This window comes from Durio zibethinus, chromosome 3 (genome assembly GCF_047325235.1).
Source record: "Durio zibethinus cultivar Kanyao isolate XHJ-2024 chromosome 3, ASM4732523v1, whole genome shotgun sequence".
Lineage (NCBI taxonomy): Eukaryota > Viridiplantae > Streptophyta > Magnoliopsida > Malvales > Malvaceae > Durio > Durio zibethinus.
This window is the reverse complement of record NC_143164.1, coordinates 33306741-33333719: the sequence shown is the minus strand read 5'-3', so window position 1 is coordinate 33333719 and position 26979 is coordinate 33306741. Positions and strand designations below refer to the sequence as shown.

At 32.0% G+C, this 26979-nt stretch overlaps 1 protein-coding gene across 1 annotated transcript; it reads left to right on the top strand.

Annotated features, from left to right (window-relative positions):
* Positions 1-23114: 23114 nt before the first annotated feature.
* On the top strand, positions 23115-26637 carry LOC111283769 (protein TRANSPORT INHIBITOR RESPONSE 1-like). The gene is made up of 3 exons (XM_022872387.2): positions 23115-23827; positions 24634-25129; positions 25413-26637. The coding sequence occupies exons 1-3, from the start codon at positions 23361-23363 to the stop codon at positions 26208-26210; spliced, it is 1761 nt and encodes a 586-aa protein (XP_022728122.2). The 5' UTR covers positions 23115-23360; the 3' UTR covers positions 26211-26637.
* The last annotated feature ends 342 nt before the right edge of the window (positions 26638-26979 follow it).

The following is a 26979-nucleotide window of genomic DNA, read 5'->3' as shown; positions in this document are numbered from 1 at the left end:
CGGCGAGGAAGCTCAGCGTCAGAAAGCCCTACAAAAGCAAAAAAATCATCAGTTTCGCCAAAAAAAGAGAAGGAAACAAAAATTTTGAGCCTTAATCTACGCTGATTGGGGCTGTTTCTGATAAAACGGACGTCGGATCTGGAAAGATCTAGTTGAAAGGAGTTTCTGAAAGCATTTTAACTTTTTTGGTCACTGGCGACCACCGCCGGCGGTGACCCAGGCGGTAACCGACGTAGTTATCCGACGATCGGACGGTGGCCGGCTGGAGCTCTCCTTAGATCTCTCTCTCTCTCTCCCCCTCTCTCCCCATTTTTTTTCTGAAACAAAGAAAATGACTTGAAAATTTTTTTTTTTGACTTTATATAGGAAGCAACAAGCCAAAACGACACCGTTTTAGGCCAAGGAGATCCGCGCTTGGACTCGGATCTGATCCAGGATCAGTGCAACCTAACCCGTGGACCCATTTTCCAATAGCTGTTGATCGGTCCAATTGAACCGGTTCTGAACCGAACTGAACCGCTCCTCAGTCGGTTCGACTGAACCGCACGTTGAACCGACCCCTTTTTCGGTCCAGTCGAACCGGTCATTGATCGGACCGTTGATCGGTCCAGTTCAGGTAAAAATAAATTTTTCTTTTTCTTTTTGAATTTTTGAATTTTTTTTATATTATTATTTTTGTTATTTTAAGTATGTTTTCATATTTATGCATGATAAATTTATAAATTCGTTAGAATAAATGTTTTATTGTTTTAATAATAATAAAATTGAAAATGAATAATAATTAAAAATATATTAAAATGCTTAAAAAATAATAATAATTTTTATTATTTTTCCTGCCTAGATGTTGGAGGGAATAAAAATATTTTTCTAAAGAAATAATTTCTCCTAGATGTTGGAGAATTATTATTAATAAATTTTCATAAAAAAATAAATGTAAGAAATTTTTAAATTAATTTTCAAAAAGCACTAAAATCGAACTTACTTCGAAAATTCGCCTAGATGTTAGGGATGTTTAAGATGTTCGTATTTTCTTAAAAACGAAAACTTAAACACTAATTTTTTAATTTTGAAAATCCTAAGTTTTTAAAACCTCCAAAATCTAAAATCCCTGAAATCCAAAGTCCTAAAAATTCTAAGAACACGTGTGAAAATTCTATTTGAAGTAATTTGTTTTCGAATGCTGTCTAGATGATGGGGTATTTAGAAAACTTTACTTCGTTAAGTCTTTTCACACGATTTCTTAATTCGCTTTAATAACAAGATTAATAAATAAAAAGCGTAATAATAAAATTGAGATCTTAAATATAAACAGTCGCACCTAAGTTCTGCCTAGATGTTGGAGAGTCGGGGTGGTCTCATTATATTTAAGAATCCAACTCTTAAATTGCATCTCATTTTACATTACATTCATTAGCATGATATACGTTAGCATGTTATCATCGATAATTGATTGCATTATTCTTTTTTTAATTTACTGTTCAATGATAAAATATTTTATAATAAAAAAAATAATACTTTAAAAAAAATTGTGATATTACAAAATAAAATAAAAATAACATTTCGAAAAAATAATTCTTGGTACTTTGCCTAGATGTTGGAGAGTCACCAACAATCTTCTATAAAGAGTGTTATTTCATTTTAAGGATTGCTGTATTAAATCTTAAGCGAAAAGGGTTATTTTAAATTCTGCCTAGATGTTGGAAAATTTTAAGATAATTCTTTAACTTAAAGATTTTCTCAATATTCCTAAATAAAAATTTTAGCAAAAATATTTTTAAATGAAGGGAATTAATGTTAGATTTCAAATCAAAATCATTTTTATCCAACACCAAAAATAGCACATAATTGAATAGTACCAATTTATGGGCGTTGTGGGGGTGCTAATCCTTCCCCACGCGTAACCGACTCCCGGACCCAACCTGATTTTTCGCAGATCAAAATTTATCTTTTTGATAAACTTTAAACTCATTTTTATAGCTTTATTAAAAAGATAAACTTTTTGGTGACCAATCACACCCTAACAAATATTGGTGGCGACTCTCTTTTTATTTTTCTCGATTTTTAAAACATCATCTTTTACGTCAGACGGTCCCAAAATCGTTACGACAGCTTGGCAACTCCACTGGGGACTTTGTTTGAGCGTCAGGCCAAAATTTTAATTTACGCTATTAAGAATTGTTGGATTTAATTGGTTTTATTTGACATTTCATTTAATCCCCTTTATTTTGATTTTTCTAAAAAAAATATATATATGTTAATGAATAAAATAATTGTATGTTAGTTATTAATTTTATGGTTATGATTTATTCATGTTATAATTAATACATTATTTTGAACACACTTTGCATATTCATGAGCTCTAGACCCGGGCTCTATCCTTTTTAGGAGGAAGTGAAGTAGCTACGCTCTCGTGAGGTGATAACCTCCGCATTTGCTAGCGAAACACTTTCACTCAGATTGAACCCGTTCCATTAGTAGCCTGTAATGGGCGAGGATCGGGGAACCTTACTAGTCTATAATGGACTATGATGTGAGGAATAGTCTGGGAACCTTTAGACATATAAATTCTAACCCAGCATATCGTGAGCTATAGAAAGCCTGCCTAGGATAGTGCCATGCCACCTTTTTAAAAAATTATCAAAAATTAGGACATTATACGTTATATTATTTGGTTGTATGGTTGTTATATTATTTCTCTTACTTGTTTGTTTTGAATTCTATAGTCATTTTTTTTTTATATATATTCTTTGATTGTGTGCACTATATTTGAATATGTGGTATTTATTTTAGGTCAATCATTGAAAAAAAAAAAGAAAAAAAAAGACAAAAGAATATTTCCAAAGATTAATGATTTTTTTTAAAATTCTTTGTTTATTGGCCGAATAAAGACTAATTTTCAAGCCTTATTTCTTTCTTTTTACCTTCTCAAAATAAAATTTTTTTTTTCATATTTTATTTCATCCTTCGCATTTCATACATCATACATGTATCTCATCACATGTGCATTATAATAGGATAATACATGCATTCCATCCTATCCATATCAATAGGTAACACACACATTTTACTTCATGCACATGCATCCCATGCACTTCTTAATAAGTAGTGCGCACATTCCATCTCATTACATGTTTAAAGGTAATGTCAGTTCATTAGGATGACATAACACAAGCATTGCATTTCATGTAAAAATATAATGAGCACTTGATAGGTTCATGCATTCCATACAAGTATGCTGTATTAGTCATAGGAATACATCTCATCATTCATGTAAATATGTCATCGCATTTCATGCATATAGATTCATGAATAATAGGGTCGTATGAAACCTACATTGCATTTCATATCCCACCATTCTTGCAACATAACATTGCATTCCTTGCATACACAATCATGGTTGATGACAATTTTCATTTGGGTCTTTGTATTTATAAAAATCCATTGTCATAAGTATATATGCATTCCTGACATTCTCATATTCATGTATTCATAAACATACTTTGTGTGTTTTTGTTTTTGTGATATTCATTCAATAAGGGTAATAGTCTAGAATTTTTGGTCTAAGTTCTGGAATAAAATGTCTGTCTTGGTGGGAATCAGAGTGACGAAAATGAGAGATCAATTGGAAGCAAGGATTAGTGCTTTGGAGTTGAATCAAGAGAAATTATGGCTTGAGCTTCGAGAGATGAAACAACAGATGGCTCAATTGATAGAAATGATTAGAGGTAGTGATGGAGTTGAGTTTGTTCCTCCTCAAAGACCGTTGTCATTACCGTCAAGTCAAGGTCAATTGGCTCCCATTAGTTCCAACATTCTGCCAGAGTATGCTAAAGCATTGGGTGATTTGAACAGTGATCGAAGTTTGGGCGAACTTAAGAGAGGAATGGGTGAACTAGCAATGCAAATGACTAAACTCAAGAGTTTGATTTCCAATAAGGAGTCACCTGGCTTCAAACAACCATCACCAACTATCTCAAGTCCTAACCCATACCTAAATTCTCCTTATGACCATTTTCAACCTCATTTCCAAGCACCTAAGATTAAACCCTCAATTTTCATGAAACCATCAAGAATTTCACACCTGAACCCATATCCAACATCTCATATTTCACAATCGTCTGTTCAGCATGCTATCCCGTCACTACCTTTTGAACCCGATCTTCAACCCAAAGTTTTTTAATTCACCTCGAGATCAACTATACCAGCACTTTTTCAGTAAAGTAAACTGACCATAGGATAGAAAAACTCTAGTGACACCAAAGGAAAAGCCCCTATTGATCTAATACCCATGTCCTACACAGAGTTATACTCGCTGCTCTTAGGAAACTGCTTCATTGCCCCTATCCCTACTGAACCTCGTAAACCACCTTTCCCTAAATGGTATAACCCTAATGCCCAATGTGAATACCATTTTGGTGTTATGGGCCATTCTCTGGAAGATTGCACAGCTTTGAAACATAGGGTGCAAGGATTGATGAAAGCCGAATATCTGGGTTTTGATGCCAAAATGAAGCCAGTTATTCACAAAAACCCTTCTTTGATCTATGTCGAAATGGTAGGTAGTGCTGCAGGCAACAGTAAAGTTGGTCAGGATGATGAATAAAAAGCTCTTAAGTAAAGAGTTGTCTTTCCTAGTAATCATAGTCAACTATTTTTTAGATGAGACAAAGAGAAGTGAGAGCAGATCTGGTACTTTTTGGCCTCAACCCTAGAATGGTTCATAATGTGTAAACTTGATGCTTTTGAAAATGAATGGAAACTTCTTTTAACCTAGATTTTCTATGAATTGATGCATCTGTTTATTTTATTAGCGTGCCTAAAAGAGTGTAAGAAAGAATGATGGTTGCAAGTATGTTTTCACCAAACTTTTGATATAAAAAGGATATATCTATATGACCCATTTTGAATGTAAGATGGAATTCAAGTTTCCCCTTACCAAAGTAGCAAAATTTGACTTGCATATCATGCATCATTTGCTTGAATTTATTGTTTGTCATGCCAGCTAAGGATAAGAAATGATAATTGTAAATATACTTGTCAAACCTTTGAAGCAATTTTTTATATATATAATAGAATTAATGCCATGCATTTCTGACTTTTGATAATTAATAAAAGGTTCAAGGATAGCTATTTTAGGAAAGGAGGTCAGTTGAGTCTGCACACTTATAGCACTCGAGCCAGTACCATAATCATGGAAAATGAAAGTACCAGTAGAATGGACAGAGTAGAAAAGGCCCAAAGAGAGATCGGTGAAACAGTTACGAGAATGCAACAAAACGTGAACAGACAACTGACATAATTAAAACAGATGATAGTGAAATTGACAAAAAAAAAAGAAGTTGTTGAGACGCACAGGACAAGGGAGGAAACAACTATCGAGACACCATTGTATCCATCTGGGTTCACATATGTTCAAGATCTCCATATGTCACAAGCACCTCTAACAACTGATCAACCTTATGTTGGCCATTTTGCTAAGTTACCATCAGTTCAGATAAATGTCAATCCTGGGCATACTCCTCACGACTTCACTACTGTGCCCAATGTGGATGATCATAAAGAATTAAAAAAATTAAAAAAAGTGTCAGATCCATCAGAAGATATAGTGATGAAAGATAAGTATGATCTGTCAGAAGAGAGACTGAAAGTAATTGAAAGTCATGATGTGTACGAGAATGTTGGTACCAGTGAACTTAGTCTAGTACCTTATCTTGTTATAGAAGTACGATGGAACGAAATGCCCTTTAATACACATTACCATGTACTATCGAAAGATGACAGGTTACACTCATGATGATAAATTATTGATCTATTACTTTCAAGATAGTCTCACTGGACTTACAGCAAGATGGTATGCTCAGTTAGATCGAAATAAGATTCACTCTTGGAATGAATTGGCTAGGGCCTTCCTAGCACAATACAAGCACGTTAAAGATATGGTGCCAGATAGGTTATCCTTACAAAACATAAAGAAAAGATCAACTGAAACATTCAAAAAATATGCATATAGATGGAGAGACATAACAGTTCAAGTACAACCACCCTTGTCAGAGAAAAAAATTACTGTTCTGTTTGTCAATTCTTTGGACACTCTTTATTATGAAAGAATGATTGGGAATCTCTTCAAAAAATTTTCGGACATGGTGATTTCTGGTGAAATTATAGAAAATGCAATTAAGAGTGGCAGGATTAAGTTAAAAGATACGACAGATGTTGAAGAAGAAAGTACATCATAACAGAATAAAAAAGAGGTGCAAGCAGTCACATTGGAAGGGTATCTACCTAATAGCTTTATCCCGTATAATCTTTATCTTGCTTATCAACCTCATCACCCTGTCATAAGCCATATCTCTCAAAACTCATATCTTTGCCAACCAGGCCAACATTTGAGCTTTCCAGCAAACTCTCATCCTCAAGTGGTCATTCATGATCTTGTTTTTACATTTGAATCCACCACCCGACCAATAAAGAATCGAAAGAGACAAAGGAATGATCAAGAGCAATTACCCATCCCTATTTCTCACCTTTTGCCTTTGCTAATAGAAGGTCAATATCTTACTCCTGTGCCTCTGAAAACAACACCAAATCCATCAACAAGGAGTTACAATCCCAATGATAAGTGTGATTACCATATGGGGGTAATTGGTCACTCAACTGAAAAATACAGATAATTGAAAGAAAATGTTGAAGATCTTATCAAGAATGGTATTCTGACTCCGGATGTAATAGAACAATGAAAGTTGTTGACTCCATTCAATTGTCAAATGTGAGAAGTTGAGATGAAGAGGGAGGTGTCAAATTTTGAAAATCAGGATAGGAGGATTTTTTTTTTTTTATATATGTAGGACATGTACATTGTATCTCTAGGAGTTATTTAACTTATTTTGGAAGAATTGAATACTTTGGATCTTTTTCATGAAATTTTCTCTTTATGCATTTGTTTGGATAAAAGTCCCACATAAGTAACTTTCAAAAAAAAAATAAAGAAAAAAAAGTTTTATTTTGTAATAAAGATGGAAGAATTCTTAAAGGAAATGGTGATTACTGTTAGGAAAAAGCTCATCAAATACCTCAACACCTTTTCAAATACTTTCATATCCTTAATCACTTAAATGATTGGACTCATCAACCATAACCTTTTAGGGAATGTGAGTTTGAGTTCAGACCTTAAAGGGCCAATAATCTTTTCTGGGCAAAGAACAAAAGAGATTAATTTTGAAAGTTTATTTTGAATTTCAAAAATCAGATATTCTTTCAAATTTTCCAATTGATAGTCCAATGTGTGTCATAGTTTTGCTATGACCATAGATACAAAAACACTTGAACATTTTTCTTAAATAACCTTTGTTCTATGTCTTAAGGCACATTGAGAAAAAGAAAAAAAAGAATCCCTTTCTGCCTAAGACAATATATACCTTTATACATGTTCTCTTCCTTTCACCAAAAAAATACCAAAAAATTTGAAGCCCAAAGAGCCTTTGTGAGCTATGCGATCAATCCTATACGACTTAATCATCGTTAAAACCTTGAGTAAAAAAAAAGATGGGGCATAAAAAATAAAAAAATAAAAAACAAAAAAAGAAAAAAAAAAGGGACATATTCAATGATTTGCTCTTCTACCCAAGTGATCATGTCTGAAATGATAAATAGCCATCTTTCTCTATCCTTCTCGTACATAAAAATTATCCATTTGTTACCCATTTGAGCCTATTAAATTTTTGTTCCAAAATAAACCCTAGCCAAAGATAATTTTCTACCTTAAGGGGAAAAATTAGGATACATTCAAGATTAACTTCAAGAAATGTATCCGATATTGGAAGCATCTAACATGCCCTTCGGAGGTGAAAGTTTGGGGTAAAAAGTGAACAAGGCTTCGATTAAAATTTCAAGATTCAAGAAAATGAACAGCCAAAGATAAAGTTAAGTATTTCTAAGGTAAAACAAAGAAACCTTAGAGATAAGAATCTGAAGCTTCAGTTAGAATTCGAAAAAAAAAATAATAAAAAAAAAGAAATATGTATACCTTGAAAATAAGAATTCAAGGCAAAAAAAGGGGTGAGTGAAGTTGCTGAAATTAAAGCCAAATGTTTCAAAAAAAATAAAAAAAGAGGGGGCAAAAGAAGAAAGTTAGAGACTGCTCATCAGGATCCTTGGCCTAATCACCCTGAATAATATATTTGAGCCTATTTATCCATTCTTTCAGAACCCTTAACCTCGACCTACATTACACACCCTAAAAAGCCCATTTTGATCAAATATGGATACTTGGATTGAAGAGCAATATTCCTGAATATACTTGTTGAATTCTTCATTGATAAAAAAATATAGCTTTAAGGTGAAAACCCCAAAATGGCAGTTTAGACCTAAAGTCATTTTTTTTAGCCCCAAAATGAATTTCAGAGTTTCAAAGTTCTATCCGAAATAAAAAGTCTCGATACAAAACCTTTTGAAAGATCAGTACCCATTAAAGACCTTCTTTTAAAAATAAAAAAAAATAGCCTTGTCTTCTTCTCAAATCTTGTTTGAAAAGTAATTGCTAGTTTTGACTCATATTGGAGTATCACGTTTTAAATAAAAAAAAGTGTTTTAAAAATTTATCTCTTTTGTGAGCCCGAAAAGAATTCTTGCAATCCTCGTCGAGCTTTCCATGAAATATGCCCACCAGTAAAAGGAATTGAATTGTCAATTTAACCTCTCATCCATAAGCTTTCCAAATAGTGATCACTGATTTTCAAGATATTCGGAAGTTTTGAATTTTAAATTTTTCATTAATTATGAAAATACCTTATGTGGGGTAATTTTTGATTACTTTTGAAAAATTTTAAGATTATTGAAGCATTTTGTATATAATATTGAGATCATTTTTTGGGTGAAAGTAAAACAATGAAAATTTAAACAAATTTTTTTTTCTTTAAAAAAAAAAAGAGACAAAAATAAAAATTTTTCATAAAAAAAATAGGGCAAGAAAGACATTCATATTTGCATCACTTGTATCTGCATCACAAGAAATGGTATCTGCATCACAAGAAAGACATTCATATTTGCATCACTTGTATAAGACATTTGCATTCACACCATAAGAAGAATTTGCATTTGCATCATGACATCTACATCCTAAGAAAAAGTATTTATAGAGGCATTTACATGAAAAGGACATTATCATTTACATTGTGAAAAAGTCAAATGTATCAAGCATTTGCATTCTTACGTTGGCATTGACATTTGCATTTCCATTAGTGTCATTTGATGAGAATAGATATTTGTATCATGTTTACATTTATCAACTTCGAAAAAAGGGAGGCATGTTTTTAAAGTTTTAAAGTCTTTGTTTTAGAATAACCGTTCTCGATCAAGATTTTAAAGCCTCTGTTTAAAAGGAACCAATTTCAATCAAGATTTCAAAGCGTCTGTTTAGAAGGAACCTTCATCAGAAAAGACCTTTAGAGTCTCAAAAATCTCTGATCAGGCGAAAGCCATGTGTTAAAAGATTTTTAAATCTTTAAAGTTTCATTGCCACTGATTATAAGGAGCATTCAAAGATTTTGAGATTTTTAAGACCTCCGGGCATGATCTCTAAAAATCTCTGCGCATGACTTTTAAGATTAAAAGATTTTCAAATTTTAAAGTTTCATTGCCTCTGATTATGAGGAGCATTTAAAGATTTTAAGATTTGTAAGACCTCTAGGCATGATCTCCAAAAGCCTCTGTGCACGACTTTCAAGTTTTAAAAGATTTTTAAATCTTTAAAGTTTCATTGCCACTGATTATGAGGAGCATTCAAAGATTTTGAGATTCTGTAAGACCTCCGAGCATGATTCTGTAAGACCTCCGGGTATGATTTCTAAGACCTCTTGGCATAAATTTGATTCGCGATGTTGTCCTAATCAATTTTTTATTTCTAACTCGCGATGTTATCCCAGTCATTTCTGTAAGACCTCCGGGCATGATTTTTAAGACCTTCGGGTAATTCTGTAAGACCTTCAGACATGATTTCTAAGACTTCCAGGCATAAATTCGATTTGCAGTGTTATTTTGATCGATTCTTTATTTTTGACTCGCGGTGTTATCCTAATCATTTCTGTAAGACCTCCGGACATGATTTCTAAGACCTCCGAACAATTTTGTAAGATCTTCGAACATAAATATGATTCACGGTGTTATCCCGATCAATTTTATAATTTTGACTTGTGGTGTTATCCTCGTCAATTTTGTAAGACCTCCGGATATAATTTTTAAGACCTTCAAGTAATTTTGTAAGACTTCGGGCATGATTTTAAGACCTCCGAGCATGATTTTAAGACCTTCGAGTAATTTTGTAAAACCTTCAGGCATGATTCTGTAAGACCTCCAGGTATAAATTTGATTCACGGTGTTATCCCGATCAATTTTTTTTATTTTTTAACTTGTGATGTTATCTCAATCAATTCTGTAAGACCTCCGGACATGATTTGTAAAACTTTCGGGCATAAAATCGATTTGCGATGTTATCTCGATCGATTCATTATTTTTCGACTTGCGGCGTTAAATTTAAAAACATATGAGATTTTTAAAGTTGTTGAGCCTCTGTTGAGAGGAGCTTTTTCAAGATAAGATTTTAAAATTGTTGAGCTTCTGCTGAAAGGAGCTTCTGCTGAAAAGAGCTTTTAAAGTCGTTGAGGCTCTGCTGAGAGGAGCTTTTTTAGATGAGATTTTTAAAGTTATTGAGCCTCTGTTGAGAGGAGCTTTTTCAAGATAAGAATTTTAAAGTTGTGGAGCCTCTACTGAGAGGAGCTTTTTCAAGATAAGAATTTTAAAGTTGTGGAGCCTCTGCTGAGAGGAGCTTTTTCAGATGAGATTTTCAGATGAGATTTTAAAGTTGTTAAGCCTCTATTGAGATGAGCTTTTCCAAGAAGAAATTTTAAAGTTTTTGAGCCTCTGCTGAAAGCAAAGGAGCTTTTTCAAGATGAGAATCTTAAAATTGTAGAGCGTCTGCTGAGAGGAGCTTTTCCAGATGAGATTTTTAAAATTGTTGAGCCTCTGTTGAGAGGAACTTTTTCAGATGAGCTTTTCCAAATGAGATTTTAAAATTGTTGAGCCTCTGCTGAGAGGAGCCCTTTCAAAAATAAAATAAAATAAAATAAACAAAAAATAAAAAAATTAAATCATGATTTATCTTCGGACAAAATCGTTGTCTTTGTCTTTCCCCTATTCCTGATTCTCAGTAATGTACAAAGAGTGGCAGCTGTAGACACCGATTTTGTTTGGGTCTACTATTTTATTTTAATAATAATAATATTTAACAAAACAAACAAAAAATAAAAAATAAACAGACAAAAGAAACAAAAATAAGATAAAAGTCAAGGGGTTGGTACGACGCTGAACTGGTCTGACCAACTATCCAACCAGCCTCCCGACCAGCCACCTTACAGCCACCAACCAACTACTTTATAGCCACCTAGATCCCCCTAAATCGAAACCCTTTAAAATCCCCAGCCATCTTTCTCATAAAAGGTCTCGGGGCTTTCTAACAAAAAAGAGGAAGCTCTCTCGAACCCTCGTTCAGGCTCTCTCTGAAAACCCCTTCAACAGATCTCTGGAACCTGTTTTTTCAAAAGCTTTTTCAGACACACAGCCCCCCCTCCTTTGAACAAGCTTCTACCCATCAGAAAAACCCAAACACCACACCAACCGAAAAATAAAAAAAAACAGAAACAAAAACAAAAAAAATAACATAGTCCTCGCCGTATGTGAGGAAGCTTAGTGCCAGAAAGCCCTACAAAAGTAAAGAAATCATTAGTTTCACCAAAAAAAAAAGAAAGAAACAGAAACTTTGATCCTCGATTTTCGCTGATTGAGGCTATTTCTGATAAAACGGACGTCGGATCTGGAAAGATCTAGTTGAAAGGAGTTTCTTGAAGCATTTTGACTTTTTCGATCACCGGCGACCACGACGGTACCCAGACGGCAGCCGACGCGATTGTCTGACGACCGAACGGCGGCCGGCTGGAGCTCTCCCCAGATCTTTCTCTCTCTTTTTCTCCCCGTTTTTTTTCTGAAACAAAGAAAATGACTTGAAAAAATTTTTTTTGACTTTATATAGGAAGTAACAAGCCAAAACGACACCGTTTTAGGCCAAGGAGATCCTTGCTTGGACCCGAATCTGACCCGAGATCGGCGTAACCCAACCCGTGGACCCGTTCTCCAACAGCTGCTGACCAGTCCAATTGAACCGGTTCTGAACCGAACTGAACCGCTTTTCAGTCGGTTCGACTGAACCGCTCTTCAATCGATTCGACTGAACCGCTCGTCGAACCGACCCCTTTTTCGGTCCAGTCGAACCGATCGTTGACCGAACCATTGATCGATCCGGTTCAGGTAAAAATAAATTTTTTTTTCTTTTTTAATTTTTTTTATATTATTATTTTTGTTATTTTAAGTATGTTTTCATATTTATGCATGATAAATTTATAAATTCGTTAGAATAAATGTTTTATTGTTTTAATAATAATAAATTTGAAAATGAATAATAATTAAAAATATATTAAAATGCTTAAAAAATAATAATAATTTTTATTATTTTTTCTGCCTAGATGTTGGAGGGAATAAAAATATTTTTCTAAAGAAATAATTTCGCGTAGATGTTGAGGAATTATTATTAATAAATTTTCATAAAAAAATAAATGTAAGAAATTTTTAAATTAATTTTCAAAAAGCACTAAAATCGAACTTACTTCGAAAATTCGCCTAGATGTTGGAGAATTTTAAGATGTTCGTATTTTCTTAAAAACGAAACCTTAAACACTAATTTTTTAATTTTGAAAATCCTAAGTTTTTAAAACCTCCAAAATTCAAAATCCATGAAATCCAAAGTCCTAAAAATCCTAAGAACACGTGTGAAAATTCTATTTGAAGCAATTTATTTTCGAATGCCGCCTAGATGATGGGGTATTTAGAAAACTTTACTTCGTTAAGTCTTCTCATACGATTTCTTAATTCGCTTTAATAACAAGATTAATAAATAAAAAGCATAATAATAAAATTGAGATCTTAAATATAAACAGTCGCACCTAAGTGCTGCCTAGATGTTGGAGAGTCGGGGTGGTCTCATTATATTTAAGAATCCAACTCTTAAATTGCATCTCATTTTACATTACATTCATTAGCATGATATACGTTAGCATGTTATCATCGATAATTGATTGCATTATTCTTTCTTTAATTTACTGTTCAATGATAAAATATTTTATAATAAAAAAAATAATACTTTAAAAAAAATTGTGATATTACAAAATAAAATAAAAATAACATTCCGAAAAAATAATTCTTGGTACTCTGCCTAGATGTTGGAGAGTCACCAACAATCTTCTATAAAGAGTGTTATTTCATTTTAAGGATTGCTGTATTAAATCTTAAGCGAAAATGGTTATTTTAAATTCTGCCTAGATGTTAAAAAATTTTAAGATAATTCTTTAACTTAAAGATTTTCTCAATATTCCTAAATAAAAATTTTAGCAAAAATATTTTTAAATGAAGGGAATTAATGTTAAATTTCAAATCAAAATCATTTTTATCCAACACCAAAAATAGCGCATAATTGAATGGTACCAATTTATGGGTGTTGTGGGGGTGCTAATCCTTTCCCACGCGTAACCGACTCCCGGACCCAACCTGATTTTTCGCAGATTGAAAATTATCTTTTTGATAGACTTTAAACTCGTTTTTATAGTTTTATTAAAAAGATAAACTTTTGGGTTGCCAATCACATCCTAACAACGATTGGTAGCGACTCCCTTTTTATTTTTCTCAATTTTTAAAACATCATCTTTTACGTCTAGCGGTCTCAAAACCGTTACGACAACTATAAAAATTATTTATCTTTTCAATTTTTCATCTTGTTAATTTAAATTTAAAATTTGTTTTTACGTATTTATATATATAAATATGTTTTTATTTATTATTATATATTTTAATATTTCATTTATTATTTGTAATAAATGAAAACCTTTATATTTTGATCATTTCTTTACTTAACATTCAATTTGGCATTCATGAGAAACCCTTCATTTCTTAATTGTCCTCACTTGAAGATAGCTTTAATTATATTTATTATTATTACTATTAAAATTATTAATTTATTGATGATTATTGATATTTTGTATTGATATTTTCTCTATTTTTTATAATTTTTCTTGAAAAATATTTATTGCATAAAATAAAAAAGAAAATTTAAAAGAGAGAATAAAAAATCTCACTTAGTTATTTTTCTTTTATTTTTTTCCTTTTTTGTAATTTTTTATGAAAATATTTTTCTAATAAAATGAAACTATAAAAGGAAGGGGAAAATAAAAAATTTTACATTTTTTTCCTTTTCTTTTATTTTTATGAATTTTTTTAAGAAATAGTAACAAATATCATAAAAACTAAATAGAAAAAATAAAGAAGGAAATTAATTGTGGCTGGCTAATTGAATGACATTTCAATTAACCCAAAATAGTATTACATTAGTAATATTTTTATTACTATTACAATTAAAAAGAATATTACAAATAAAAAGGTATCTAATATTAGATGTTTATATGAAAACATTGCCCCTTGGCTTAGGCTTCATTCGAATATAAACGTAGGTACTGTATAGCGAGATTTGATTACTTTTTTGGTTAAACACATTATAGGAAGATGTTTGGCAAATTTGCCACCAGCACCATGGAGCATTTTAATCGCACCATTTCCCTTAATCGACACTGAAGTATAATATGTCAAATGGTTCATCATGATGCTCATGAACAATATTACCCTCGTTGTTTACTTTTTACTTCTTATTTTGTCCATACATTTATACTTACATGATTATAAAATCCTTATTATATCTAAAATTTAAATTTTTTGTTTTTTTTTTTAATGTCATAACGGTTTTGGGATAACCAGACGTAAAAAATTTTTAAATCGAAAAAAATGGAAGGAGTCACCACTAATATTTTTTAAGGTGTAATTGACCACTCAAAAGTTTATCTTTTTAATAAAACTATAAAAACAGGTTTAAAATTTATCAAAATGATAAATTTCGGTCTACGAAAACTAGGTTGGGTCTGGGAGTTGATTACGTGTGAGAAAGAATTAACACCCCACAATGCCCATAAATTGGTATTAATTAATCATGTGCTATTTTCAATGTTGGATGAAATGGTTTATTTTGAAATTTAATAATAACTCTCTTTTATTACTTTTAAAAAAATTAATTTTATTAAAATTCTTTATTTATGAGTATCAAGGAAATCTTTAAGTTAAAGAATTATCTTAAAATTCTTTAACATCTGGGCAAAACTTTAAAGATAACTCTTTTGATTGATATTTACCACGATATTCATTAAAAATGAAAATAACATTCTTCAGGAAAGATAATTGTTGTTGATTCTCTAATATCTAGACAGAATACCGAGAATTATTCCCCTTTAAATGTTATTTTTGTTTTATTTCATATTTTTAAATTACATTTTTTATTTAACGTTTTGTGTGAGAAAGTAAATGATGGTATTATTAAGTAGCAAACAAAAATTAAAGGCACAAATATGCGAAATGAGTGCAAACAATAACAAATAAACACATCTAAGCTAATAGGTGCTTTGTATGATAAAGAAATACAAATTTGAAATTGGATTTGTAAATATAATGAGATCACATTGACTCTCTAACATCTAGATAGAGCTTATGTACGATTATTTATATTTAAGATCATATTTTATTAATATACCTTTTTTATTAGTTTTAATCCCGTTGTTAAGGCAAATTAATAACTCATATGAAAAACTTAATGGAACAAAGTTTCTTGAATACCTCATCATCTAAGAGGCATTTGAGAACAAACTACTCCACTTAAGATTTTTGCATGTATCCTTAAAGTTTCAGAATGGTTTTGAACATAGATATGGCTCTAGGTTTTAAAGTTTGGTGACTTATGGGTGATGATTTGGGTTATGTACCAAATTTAGGGTTTTAGGTTTTGGATTCTAGAGTTTCAAATTTTTATGGTTTAGAAGGTTTAGAGATTTTGATTCTTGGGTTTAAAGGGGTTTAGCGTTTTGATTTTAAGGTTTGAGGTTTAAGATTTTGATTTTAAGGTTTAAAGGATTTAGGGTTTTAGTTTTAGGGTTTGAAGGATTTAATGTTTTGATTTTAGGGTTTGAAGGGTTCAGGGTTTTGATTTTAAGGTTTCAAGGGTTTGGGGTTTTAATTTTGAAGTTTGAGGTTTAAGGTTTTGATTTTAAGGTTTTGAGGATTTGAGGTTTTGATTTTGGGGTTTTAAGGATTTATGATTAAGATTTTAGGATTTGAAGGGTTGAGGGTTTTGATTTTAGGGTTTAGAGAAAACGCGAACATCTTTAAAAATCCCTAACATCTAGGCGGACTTTTGAAATAAGTTTAGTTTTTATGATTTTCATAAATTAATTAAAGTTTTTCATATATTTTTTGTGAAAATTTATTATTATTATTATTATTAACTTTATTATTGTTTTATTATTTATTATCTTTTTTATACTTTTTTTTAATTTTTATAATTTTTCAACATCTAAGCAAAATTATCATTATTTAAAACATGATTTGTATTCCCTCCAACATCTAGGCAAGAAAATTTTCCTTATTAGTAGTTCATTTTATAATCATTTTATAAATATTTATTATTATTATTTATGTTTTTTATTTAACACTTTGGTTATTAAAAATATATTAAAAGGAATCAAAAGTTTTGAAATCATTATTATTATTATTATTATTATTATTATTATTATTATTATTATTATAAAACAATAAATATTTTATTTTAATAAAATTTAAAAGTTTTTAAACATGCATAAATAACAATAATAAAGCTAAAAAATGATATAAATAATATATATAAAATAAAAAAAAATTTTGACTTGAACCGGACCGGTTAACGGGCCGATCTAGTCGGCTTGGTAGTTCGAAGGTTCAGATTGATCCAAACTAGTTCACTGTCGATTCGTATGGACCGGCTGAGGGCTGACTAAAGCGGGTTAACGGGTTGGGTAGTGCGGATCTCGAGTCAGGTCACGGGTACATGCGAATCCTCTCTTTTGCCCAAAACGACGTCGTTTTACTTTTTTGTTTTTCTATATAAAAGTTAAATTTTTTTTGGTTTATTTCATCCTTTCTTCCAAAAAAAAAATTTTTTTTTTAGCCCCAAAAATCTCTCTTGAGCTGGCCAAAATCCGGTGTTGTGTCGCCGCACTAATCATCGTTTGAAGTCACTGTTGGTGATCGTCGGTGGCTGAAAAGCACTAAAAAGCTTCCAAAAGCTCTCTTTAACGTGATTTTTCTAGATTCAATATTCATTTTGCTAGGAACAGCCTCAATCGGTGTAAATCAGGGTTTAAAGTTTTTGTTTCTTTTAAAAAAAAAAACCCAAAACTGATTTTTCTTTTTGTTTTTACAAGTAGCTTGGCATTGGGTTCTCCCTTACGGAGAGGATTGTGTTTGTGATTTTTGTTTTGCTTTGTTTTTTTTTGTGGCTAATTTTTTTAAGGTGTTTTCTGGTGGTTTGTTTGTTGTGGGAGAGTAGGTTTGAGAGGTAAAAGGATTTGGTGTAGGGTCGTTAGGGTAGAGGTGGCTGTGTGAGGGGTTAGTGTAAAGGAAATGGCTAGGATTTTAAAGTCTGATTGAGGAGAGAAAACTTGGTCTCGCACGGGCAAAGGTCTTGTGCCTTTAAGGGGTTGGCTTTCTGGATAATGGGTGAAGTAGGTATCTGGCTTGGTATGGGTGCTGGCAAGTAAATAGATGGTTGAAGGTTTCATAGTGGCATGGTGCTAGCAAGGGCAGGTGTTGAGGGACTGGCAGAGAATGGTTAGTTGGGGTAGGTGGTTCAGTGGTACCGTGAATGGCACCACTGTCTATCTTTTTTAAAAAAAAAATTTTATTATATTTAATTATTAATTAATTTTAATATTAATAAACAAAACTTGAAAATAAGATTTAATCTAGTAGATTTGGATAAAATTCCTAATCTACACTTTACTTTATTTTTTATATATACGAATAGTTTTAATAATTTTAAATTATTTATTAATTTTGAAAATATTAAATATATAATATAAATTCAATTATATACAAATTTTAATTTAATATACTTAATAATCAATTTCTTTTATCACTATATTAACTATTGTCTTTGCATCCAAATATATTTTTTATCGTTGATTTTAATTTCATTATTATAATATTCAATCTTATTGTTACAATAACTAATTTTATCAAAATTAGTTTCACCGTTTATTTAAATAGGCCCTTAAACAACTCATGGAAATTTAAAGGTTCTAAAATGCCAAAACAAATGACTAGCACAGTCAGTGGCATGGCATCGGATGTCTTTGAAGGGTTCCTGAGTTCGAGATAATGGGATCGAGTGAGTTCTAGGGTATTCAAAAGTAGATAAGGGGCTTAAAAAAAATGCTAAAACAAAAAGGTGGAGTATATACATGACATATTATTATATATATTCCACCTTTTCACTCAAAGCCAAAATAGAATATATTCATTCATCGATTGAGCCAGCCAAAATACATACTACAAGTTTTACGATTTTTTGTAGTGATAGAATGTCATTTCCTCCATTCCTCGAGTCAAATATATTATCCATACTTAACCATTATTATATTGTATGATCCATGCCTTTTGGCCCTCGCGTAATCATGCAAAATTGCAAATGAAAATATAGCAGAGCCTACCATTCTGAGCAGTTAGTGTTTATAGTGGTGGGATACGTAAACTCTATATTCCAAATTTCCAATTCAAACCAATACCCATACAAAAAATGGGGTCTCCCTATAATTGGGCAAACGCTTATTATCGTCCACTCTCATCAAACTTTTAGACATTGCACCCCAAAACCACGATATGGGAAGAAGACTTCCATTCCAAAATAATTGCTTATATATATATATATATATGGTAGTAATTAAAATCAAGATTAGTTGGATAAATCCGATCTAATCATCTTTGAAACATATCGATGATTATAACCTTTGTAATTTTTTGTGATTACATATATAGTCTGTCAACAATAACATTAACTTTTGACAAGATTTCTTAAAGTAAAATTAAAGGTTTAATTCAATTATTTTATATAACCAGTTTTAAAATATAATATTTAGTAAATTTAAAATTAAAATTACAACACTTACAATATTTTCCAGTAGCTTTGAATTGCCTTTAAAAAAAAAAAAAAAAACCCTAAGTGAGGGCCATCAAAATACGAATTAGCAAAGTTTGTAAATACGGTGCAATTAACTCAAAATCAAGCCCAAATTAGTTTAACTTTGACATATTTCAATTGAATTATATAACTTATCTCATTGTTAATGAAAATTAGTTTAACTAATAGTTTACAATAAAGTGACATTTTACTAATCTCTTTTATTAAAATTAATCTTTAAACTTCGTGATACCTCTAAAGTAAGTTTTATTTTATTTTATTTCGAACGAGTTTCTTTATTTTTCAAGAAACTCACGATTAGTCAATCATTTTCTTTCTTGTTTCTCTCCCTTTTGTCTTAATCTAATTAATATCTTAATATATAAAGAAAATGTTATTTGCATAAATAGACAGCATAATTAAAGTCAATAATTAAATCATATTATATACATTTATTGTCTACTTTTGAATTTATTGTTATAAAGTAAAATTATAAAGCGAAAATAATAAAAAATTATCTTAACCATGTCTAGCTATTAACAAGATAAATGCAGGTTAAAGAAACAAGTTGAATTTGCTTTCAATTTTTAGATTTAATAGTTAAGAAAGTTTAAAAAGACATATAAAATGTGAATTCAAATTCATTTTCATCTCCTATAACGTATCTAATGAAAAAAAAAATTAACACATTGAACTTTAAGTTATTCCCTTCATCTTAAATTGTTTGTCATATATTGATTTTTACAGATTTTAAGACAAATTTAATTTTAAAAAAATTTTGACTTTAATGCATTTAATATTAAATTTATTTTTTTTTTATAAAATTAAAATTTCACGATTTTTAATGTCAAAAAATAATAAAATAATTTTAAAATATAAAAAATAAAAGTTTTAAATATTCAAAAAAAATAAAATAAAACATAATTTTGGGACATTTCAAAAAAAAAAAACAAAAAATAAGATAAAAATTATTCGAAACCATTCATACCAAAATAAATTTAAAATATATAAATAATAGGAAAGAGAAAAGAAAAATGATTAAAACAAAGTTCAATCCACATTAATTATATATATTTATATAAACTGCAACAAAAGAATAAAAAAAATTTTACAAATATTAAAATTTAAACTTTAAATTTATTAAATATCATTTTTTTTAATTCACAACATAAACCATCAATCCATATTAATTTTTTGAATGCTGCCGACAAATATTTCGTTGCTTTCAATGTCATTTTCAAGTTGATGTAAGCGCGAGAGATGGGGCGTGAGTAAATGCATATTGCTGAACATCGTCATTAATGCTTAACTTCATTGTCACTACTCACTCGTCACTACCCTCACTGATACCGGTTCTGAGCATCAATAATTTGATTAATTAATGAGGTAATAACTTCCCCCACATCATGGACATCGTTGAAAGGCATCGATCCAGATTTTCATTTTAAAAAAAATACTTTTTTTTTTATAAATGAAAAAATTTTAGGGGTAAAACTAATATAAAGTTTTATACGAAGATAAAATTTATTATAGAAATGTTAATAGATAGAATTAAAGCTGGGTCAAATTCAATTGATGTCTGTAAATAAATCTTTTGTTTAAAACAAAGATTATCCAGATATAAATACAAAATAAAAACGTATTTAAAATATATTTAAAATATAAAATTTTGTTTAAAAAAAATAAAATAATTTAGGAACATTTTTATATTTTAATCAAAAGGAAACAAAACTAAATATTATATTATTAATCCCATAACTTTCAAAATGCCATTTGTGTGCCAGCAAAGCTTGGATTTCGCTCCTCCGTCAACGCTAACAAAGCGGTAGCTAAATTCTCGCATTTCTTTTTCTCCTACCTTTGACGTTGGACAAAGCGCCTCACGTGCAAAGGATTAACTATAATTACTCAAACCGATTATTCCAAGGTTAGTAAACTAAAATAATTTATTTTAGGGTTATATATAATTTTTATGTTCAAGTTTACCTCTATGCAATTAAATATTAAATTATAATATTTATAATTTTTTAAATTTTCGACTTTAATTTTTTTTTTGTAAAAATATATAAAAAAGTTTGCCTTTCTTAAAATTTTAATACAGTCATCGCATTAAACACGTCTATTATTTTTTAATAAATAAAATAATCCATTTTATTACTAATTTAAAAAAAAAATTCATTAATCACATTATCATAGAATTCGATTTTCTAAAACATTTCAAAGTTTACCAAGCATACAGCAAAGCCCAAGCCATCCATCCCACTAGAGGGGACGAGAGATTCGCGGAGAAACTATCCGTGGGCTTAATTATCAATTATTAATTACTATTATATTAGATAATCGTCATTGTTTAATCTTAATTACGATCTCTCCCCATTAAAAAATCACCTTTACGAGCAGGACAACTCAGCTTCCCCATTTTTTACATTGGATTCAAATTCAATTGTATTCAAACAATATTAACTAAATTTTTTAGCAAAAAAATTATAAATTAATTTTAAGATAATACTTAATAATTTCATTCAGAAAAATAAGAGTTTTTTTTTCTCAATACTGTACAACTAGAGATAAGCTTTTATTGTTGCTATACTTTAAAACATAAATTATCGTATAATAATTTGTATTAATTTATTAAATATAAAATATATTTCTTTATTTTTATTGAATTTATATATAATTCTATTAAAAATTTAAATCTCCCTTTCGTTTTTCATCATATTTGTAACGTATTTTTTCCCAAATATTCATAAGGTGTTTAAAATGGTTAGATCTGATAAAAATGCTTACGGGAAGCCATCTAACGATCTAGGTCTGCCCTTATTACCAACTTTAAATCCGAGCCGTTGAGTTTTAACCTCTCTCATCTTTTTCGACATAAAAAGGACAGCTCTATGGGCTCAATGCTGACACAGTGCAATCCAAAATACCATGTCTTTTTAACGAACTGACAACGCTACCCTTCACTTTTTAGGAAAAGAAAGGCGAATTGTATTGTAGATGAAGGGTATTTTCGTTATTTGAGGACCTAAAGAAACAATTATTTTCTCTGCTGCCATGCACGTGCAACCAGAGGTAGTTGTGGGGACGCTTTGATCTTTTCTTTAATTTTTAATAAAAAATTTCTTTTTACCATATGTAGGAAAAAAATTTATTACTTCGTCCGTACACTGTGACAAAGGGCCCTGAGGTGACGGTCTTGATTAACTGCATCGTGCACTCGTTTTTACTTTATTCATTTTTCCGGACTCATCCTTTTTTTGACATGAAAAAACAAAATAACAAAAGGAAAACATCTGCTATTTTCCTGAAATTTATTACTACTAATAATAATTTTTTAAAAGAATTTATATTAGAGAAAAAATCATCATCAATATCAATAATAATGAAATGAATCAGGGCCGTTGGAAGTGAATAAATGGGGTGTAGTACGAGGGGTCAATAATAGCATGATATTTTGAAAGCAACAGTTGAATATGATTGGACGGCCATGATGTCATGATAACTAGATTTCACATCAGATCATTCCTCATTATTTATTTTTAACCTTTCTTGTGGTCCCCGCAATATCCGATCCCTCAGATCCAGCCGTGCCGTGCGAATCATGAGATTCCATGCACCACCACTCTCTCCTACACATCATCACACTTTATCGGCCCCCAATATCTCATCCCCCTCCTTCCGATATATTACTCAAAATCTCGCCATCCTCCGCCCCCACAAACTCTTACATACACCCGTTTTCTGCGGCTCCGCTTCGTCGCCAACGGATAAGATCTCCCCTTCCCACCGCCCATCCTACGGCCCACATCTCTCCCCACCACGTGTAACTATCCTAATCGTCATATGCATCCGCACACAAAAATTTGAAACCACCCTCCTCCATCATTTCACATGACTTATTTAACCATGGTTAAATCTAACCCTTCTTCTCAACACCAATAAAATCCTTATCCTCTCTTGTATCTGTCTTTCACTTCACCTTATCTCTCTTTAACTCCCCCATACGCTGCTCGCTGTCAGCTTCGTTAATGGCGTTTCAGATATAAAAACGAACTCTAAAGCATAACAAAACGCAAATCTGCGCTAAAACGAAGAGAAAAAAGGGAAAATAATTAATCTTTTCTATTAAAAGGCTTCATTTTTGCTAGTGTATTTTTTTCCTTTCGGTTTTTAATTAATGCAGAAGAAAATGGCGTATTCGTTCCCGGATGAGGTGCTGGAACACGTGTTCTCGTTCATAAAATCACATAAAGACCGAAACGCGGTATCGTTGGTGTGTAAATCGTGGTACGAGATCGAAAGTTGGTGTCGGAGGAAGATATTTGTCGGCAACTGTTACGCTGTGAGCCCTAGGATGGTGATCAAACGGTTTCCGGAAGTTAGATCCGTTGAGGTGAAAGGGAAACCGCACTTCGCGGACTTCAATCTGGTACCAGACGGTTGGGGTGGTAACATCCTGCCGTGGATCAAGGAGATGGCCGGCGCCTATCCTTGGCTCGAAGAGATTCGGCTTAAACGGATGGTCGTTACGGATGAAAGCTTGGAGCTTATTGCTAAGTCGTTTAAGAATTTCAAAGTGTTGGTGCTTTCTTCTTGTGAAGGGTTTTCAACTGATGGACTCGCTGCCATTGCTGCTAGTTGCAAGTCAGTTTCATTAACTCTTTTCATTTCTCCTTTTCGGAACTTTTTTTTTTTTTGGTGTTTTGTAGTAAAAAAAGAGTTGAAGTTTGGATATTTGTGGGAGTTTTAATTTAGGTTTACTCCAATTGTTTTGGTTTTAGCTACATTTTTCTAGTAATATAAATTGATTGGAAGAACTTTTTTGAAAGCTTTACCTGTAGATTTGAAGCTTGGTTTCTTGTTTTAGTCGTGTGCATTGTTCTGCTTTTGCTTTTCTCCAATCTGAGGCAGGCTAGATTTTTTTGTTAATCTTTTAAGAATATCTAATGTTGGAAATCTAGCGAAAATCACTTGTCTTTTTTTTTTTTCTTATACGATTCCTTTTTATGTTTGTTATGAGGAGATTCTTTTGGGGGTTGTTTTCAGATTTTGGATGGTTACTTCCTGGGAAATGTGGGCTTCTTCTTTTTATCTTTAAATATATTCCTTTTCTCTTCATATTGTTATAAATGATGAATATCTTTTCTAAACTTTTGTTGATTTGGGGTTGGAGGGAATAACTTTCTTTCTGGCAAGCTCACTTGCAAAAAAGAAAGTAACAATGGCGAGGAAGTCGGGTCGTTTTCAATGACAATGACAGTGGTGAACTTCTAAGTTTGTTAAACAACCTAAGATCTTCTTGATTTCCTATGTTTTACGTTTGGATTTAATTTAGTAAGACCATAGTATTTGATTTGGCCCTTTTTCTACATGTAAAATGTTTTTTCTTTTGTTACTTTTTCGTTTGTCTTGTATGTTATGTTTATGAATCACTCTGCTTTCTAATTTAGGAATCTGAAGGAGCTGGACTTGAGAGAAAGTGAAGTGGATGATTTGAGTGGGCATTGGCTCATCCATTTCCCTGAGACATACACATCCCTGGTGTCTCTTAACATTTCTTGCTTAGGATCTGATGAAGTTAGTTTCTCAGCCTTGGAGCGTCTGGTGGGTAGATGTCCTAACCTTAGGACTCTTCGGCTCAATCGTGCAGTGCCCCTTGATAAGATTGCCAGCATATTACATCGTGCACCACAGCTGGTTGAATTTGGCACAGGTGCCTATGCGGCTGAGCTACGGCCAGATGTCTTCTCAAACTTGGCTGGAGCTTTTTCTAATTGCAAGGAACTAAGGAGCTTGTCTGGGTTTTGGGATGTGGTCCCAGCTTACCTTCCGGCTATTTACTCTGTCTGCTCTAGATTAACGACACTGAACTTGAGTTATGCTACCATACAAAGTCGTGATCTAATCAAGCTTGTAAGCCACTGTCCAAGTTTGCAGCGCCTATTGGTAAGCTTATTATGTTATCATTGGCTTTTTTTTTTTTTTCTGTTAGCGCTTCTCCTTCTTTGCCTTTGACTAGCTAACTATAGTAAAAAAATTGAGCACTAACAGGAGATACTTCCAACCTTAAATATATTGTGAACATTAAGTGGTTTAGGGATAGCTTTTAACTAGTCCTCCCATAACATGTTCAGATAACTGAATTGAATCTTGCTTCTCTATCTATTCTTAAATACTTTTGTCTGTCTGTCATTTTTTTTTCTAAAGCTAAGGAATGTTATGCTTACAGGTACTTGATTATATTGAAGACAGTGGCCTTGAAGCACTTGCATCTAGTTGCAAGGACCTAAAGGAATTACGGGTGTTTCCATCCGACCCATTTGGTGTAGAACCAAATGTATCCTTGACAGAACAGGGCCTTGTTGCCGTTTCTTTGGGCTGTCCTAAGCTACAATCAGTTTTGTACTTTTGCCGCAGAATGTCTAATGTGGCGTTAGTCACAATTGCCCAGAACCGTCCAAACTTGACCCATTTTCGTCTTTGTATAATTGAGCCAAAAACAGCTGATTACCTGACCCTTGAGTCACTTGATGTTGGTTTTGGAGCCGTTGTTGAGCATTGCAAGGATCTTAGGCGGCTTTCCCTCTCTGGTCTTCTTACAGATCGTGTGTTTGAATATATTGGGACATATGCAAAAAAGCTAGAGATGCTGTCTGTGGCTTTTGCAGGAGATGGTGATTTGGGACTTCATCACGTGCTTTCTGGGTGTGAAAGCCTCCGGAAACTAGAGATTAGGGACTGTCCTTTTGGGGACAAGGCTCTTTTGGCCAATGCTGGAAAGCTGGAGACAATGCGATCCCTTTGGATGTCTTCTTGCTCTGTGAGTTTTGGAGCATGTAAGCTGCTAGGTCAGAAGATGCCCAGGTTGAATGTTGAAGTTATAGATGAGAGGGCACCTCCAGATTCAAGACCAGAACGCTGCCCAGTTGATAAGCTCTATATATATAGGTCTGTTGCAGGGCCAAGGTTTGACATGCCTCCTTTTGTTTGGATGAAGGATGAAGATTCTGCACTGGGGCTTTCTTGAGAGATCTGTGAATTTAGGCAAAGTATTAAAAGCTTATTTGATCTCAAGAATGGATGTATCAGGTACATACTCCTTATGTTACTCATTGTTCCCAGTTTAATTTTATATAGCTTAATATAATTGCAGACCTGATTGGAGTGGGAACATAATATGGAGGGTATACAAGGCTTGAGAGCTCGATTTGGATTCATTTTTCTCTTGGCCGAGTCATCCGACACCAAGTAATGACTAATAAAGAGATGAAAACCCCAGTTGTTGTGTATTAATGAGAGTTCTTATTTTCCCCCATAGTTACCATGTATACTATATGCAGACTTTTGGATGTTAATGCATTTGTATCACCTTGTCGGTGGTGGTAATTATCCCGTGGACTTAATTCTGTTATTGTTAGCCTTTTGGGGTAATAAAATTTCAAGTGTTAGTCGCATCTATTTTATGATGATGTTCATACTATTAATAGCCTTCCGCTACTCTTAGGTTTTTGAAATCCCATCCTGTTGAAATTTGCATTTACTTAGTTTTAAATTTGTTATAACACATCATTTGCAGATGAATATTGCAGGTAGTAATCTAGAATTTGTGGCATTAGCTAGCGATTATCATTTACCAGTCATCTTATCCTGTCAAAGTTTTAATGACTAGAATTGGTTCTGAACCCATACTTGTGTCTGTGGCCATTAATGAAAAGATCTTCGACTCATTTGAGCATGAGCATTCGTCTGCCACCGAGGCATCTAGAGCATGTTTCTTCGATTTATCATTTTATCGC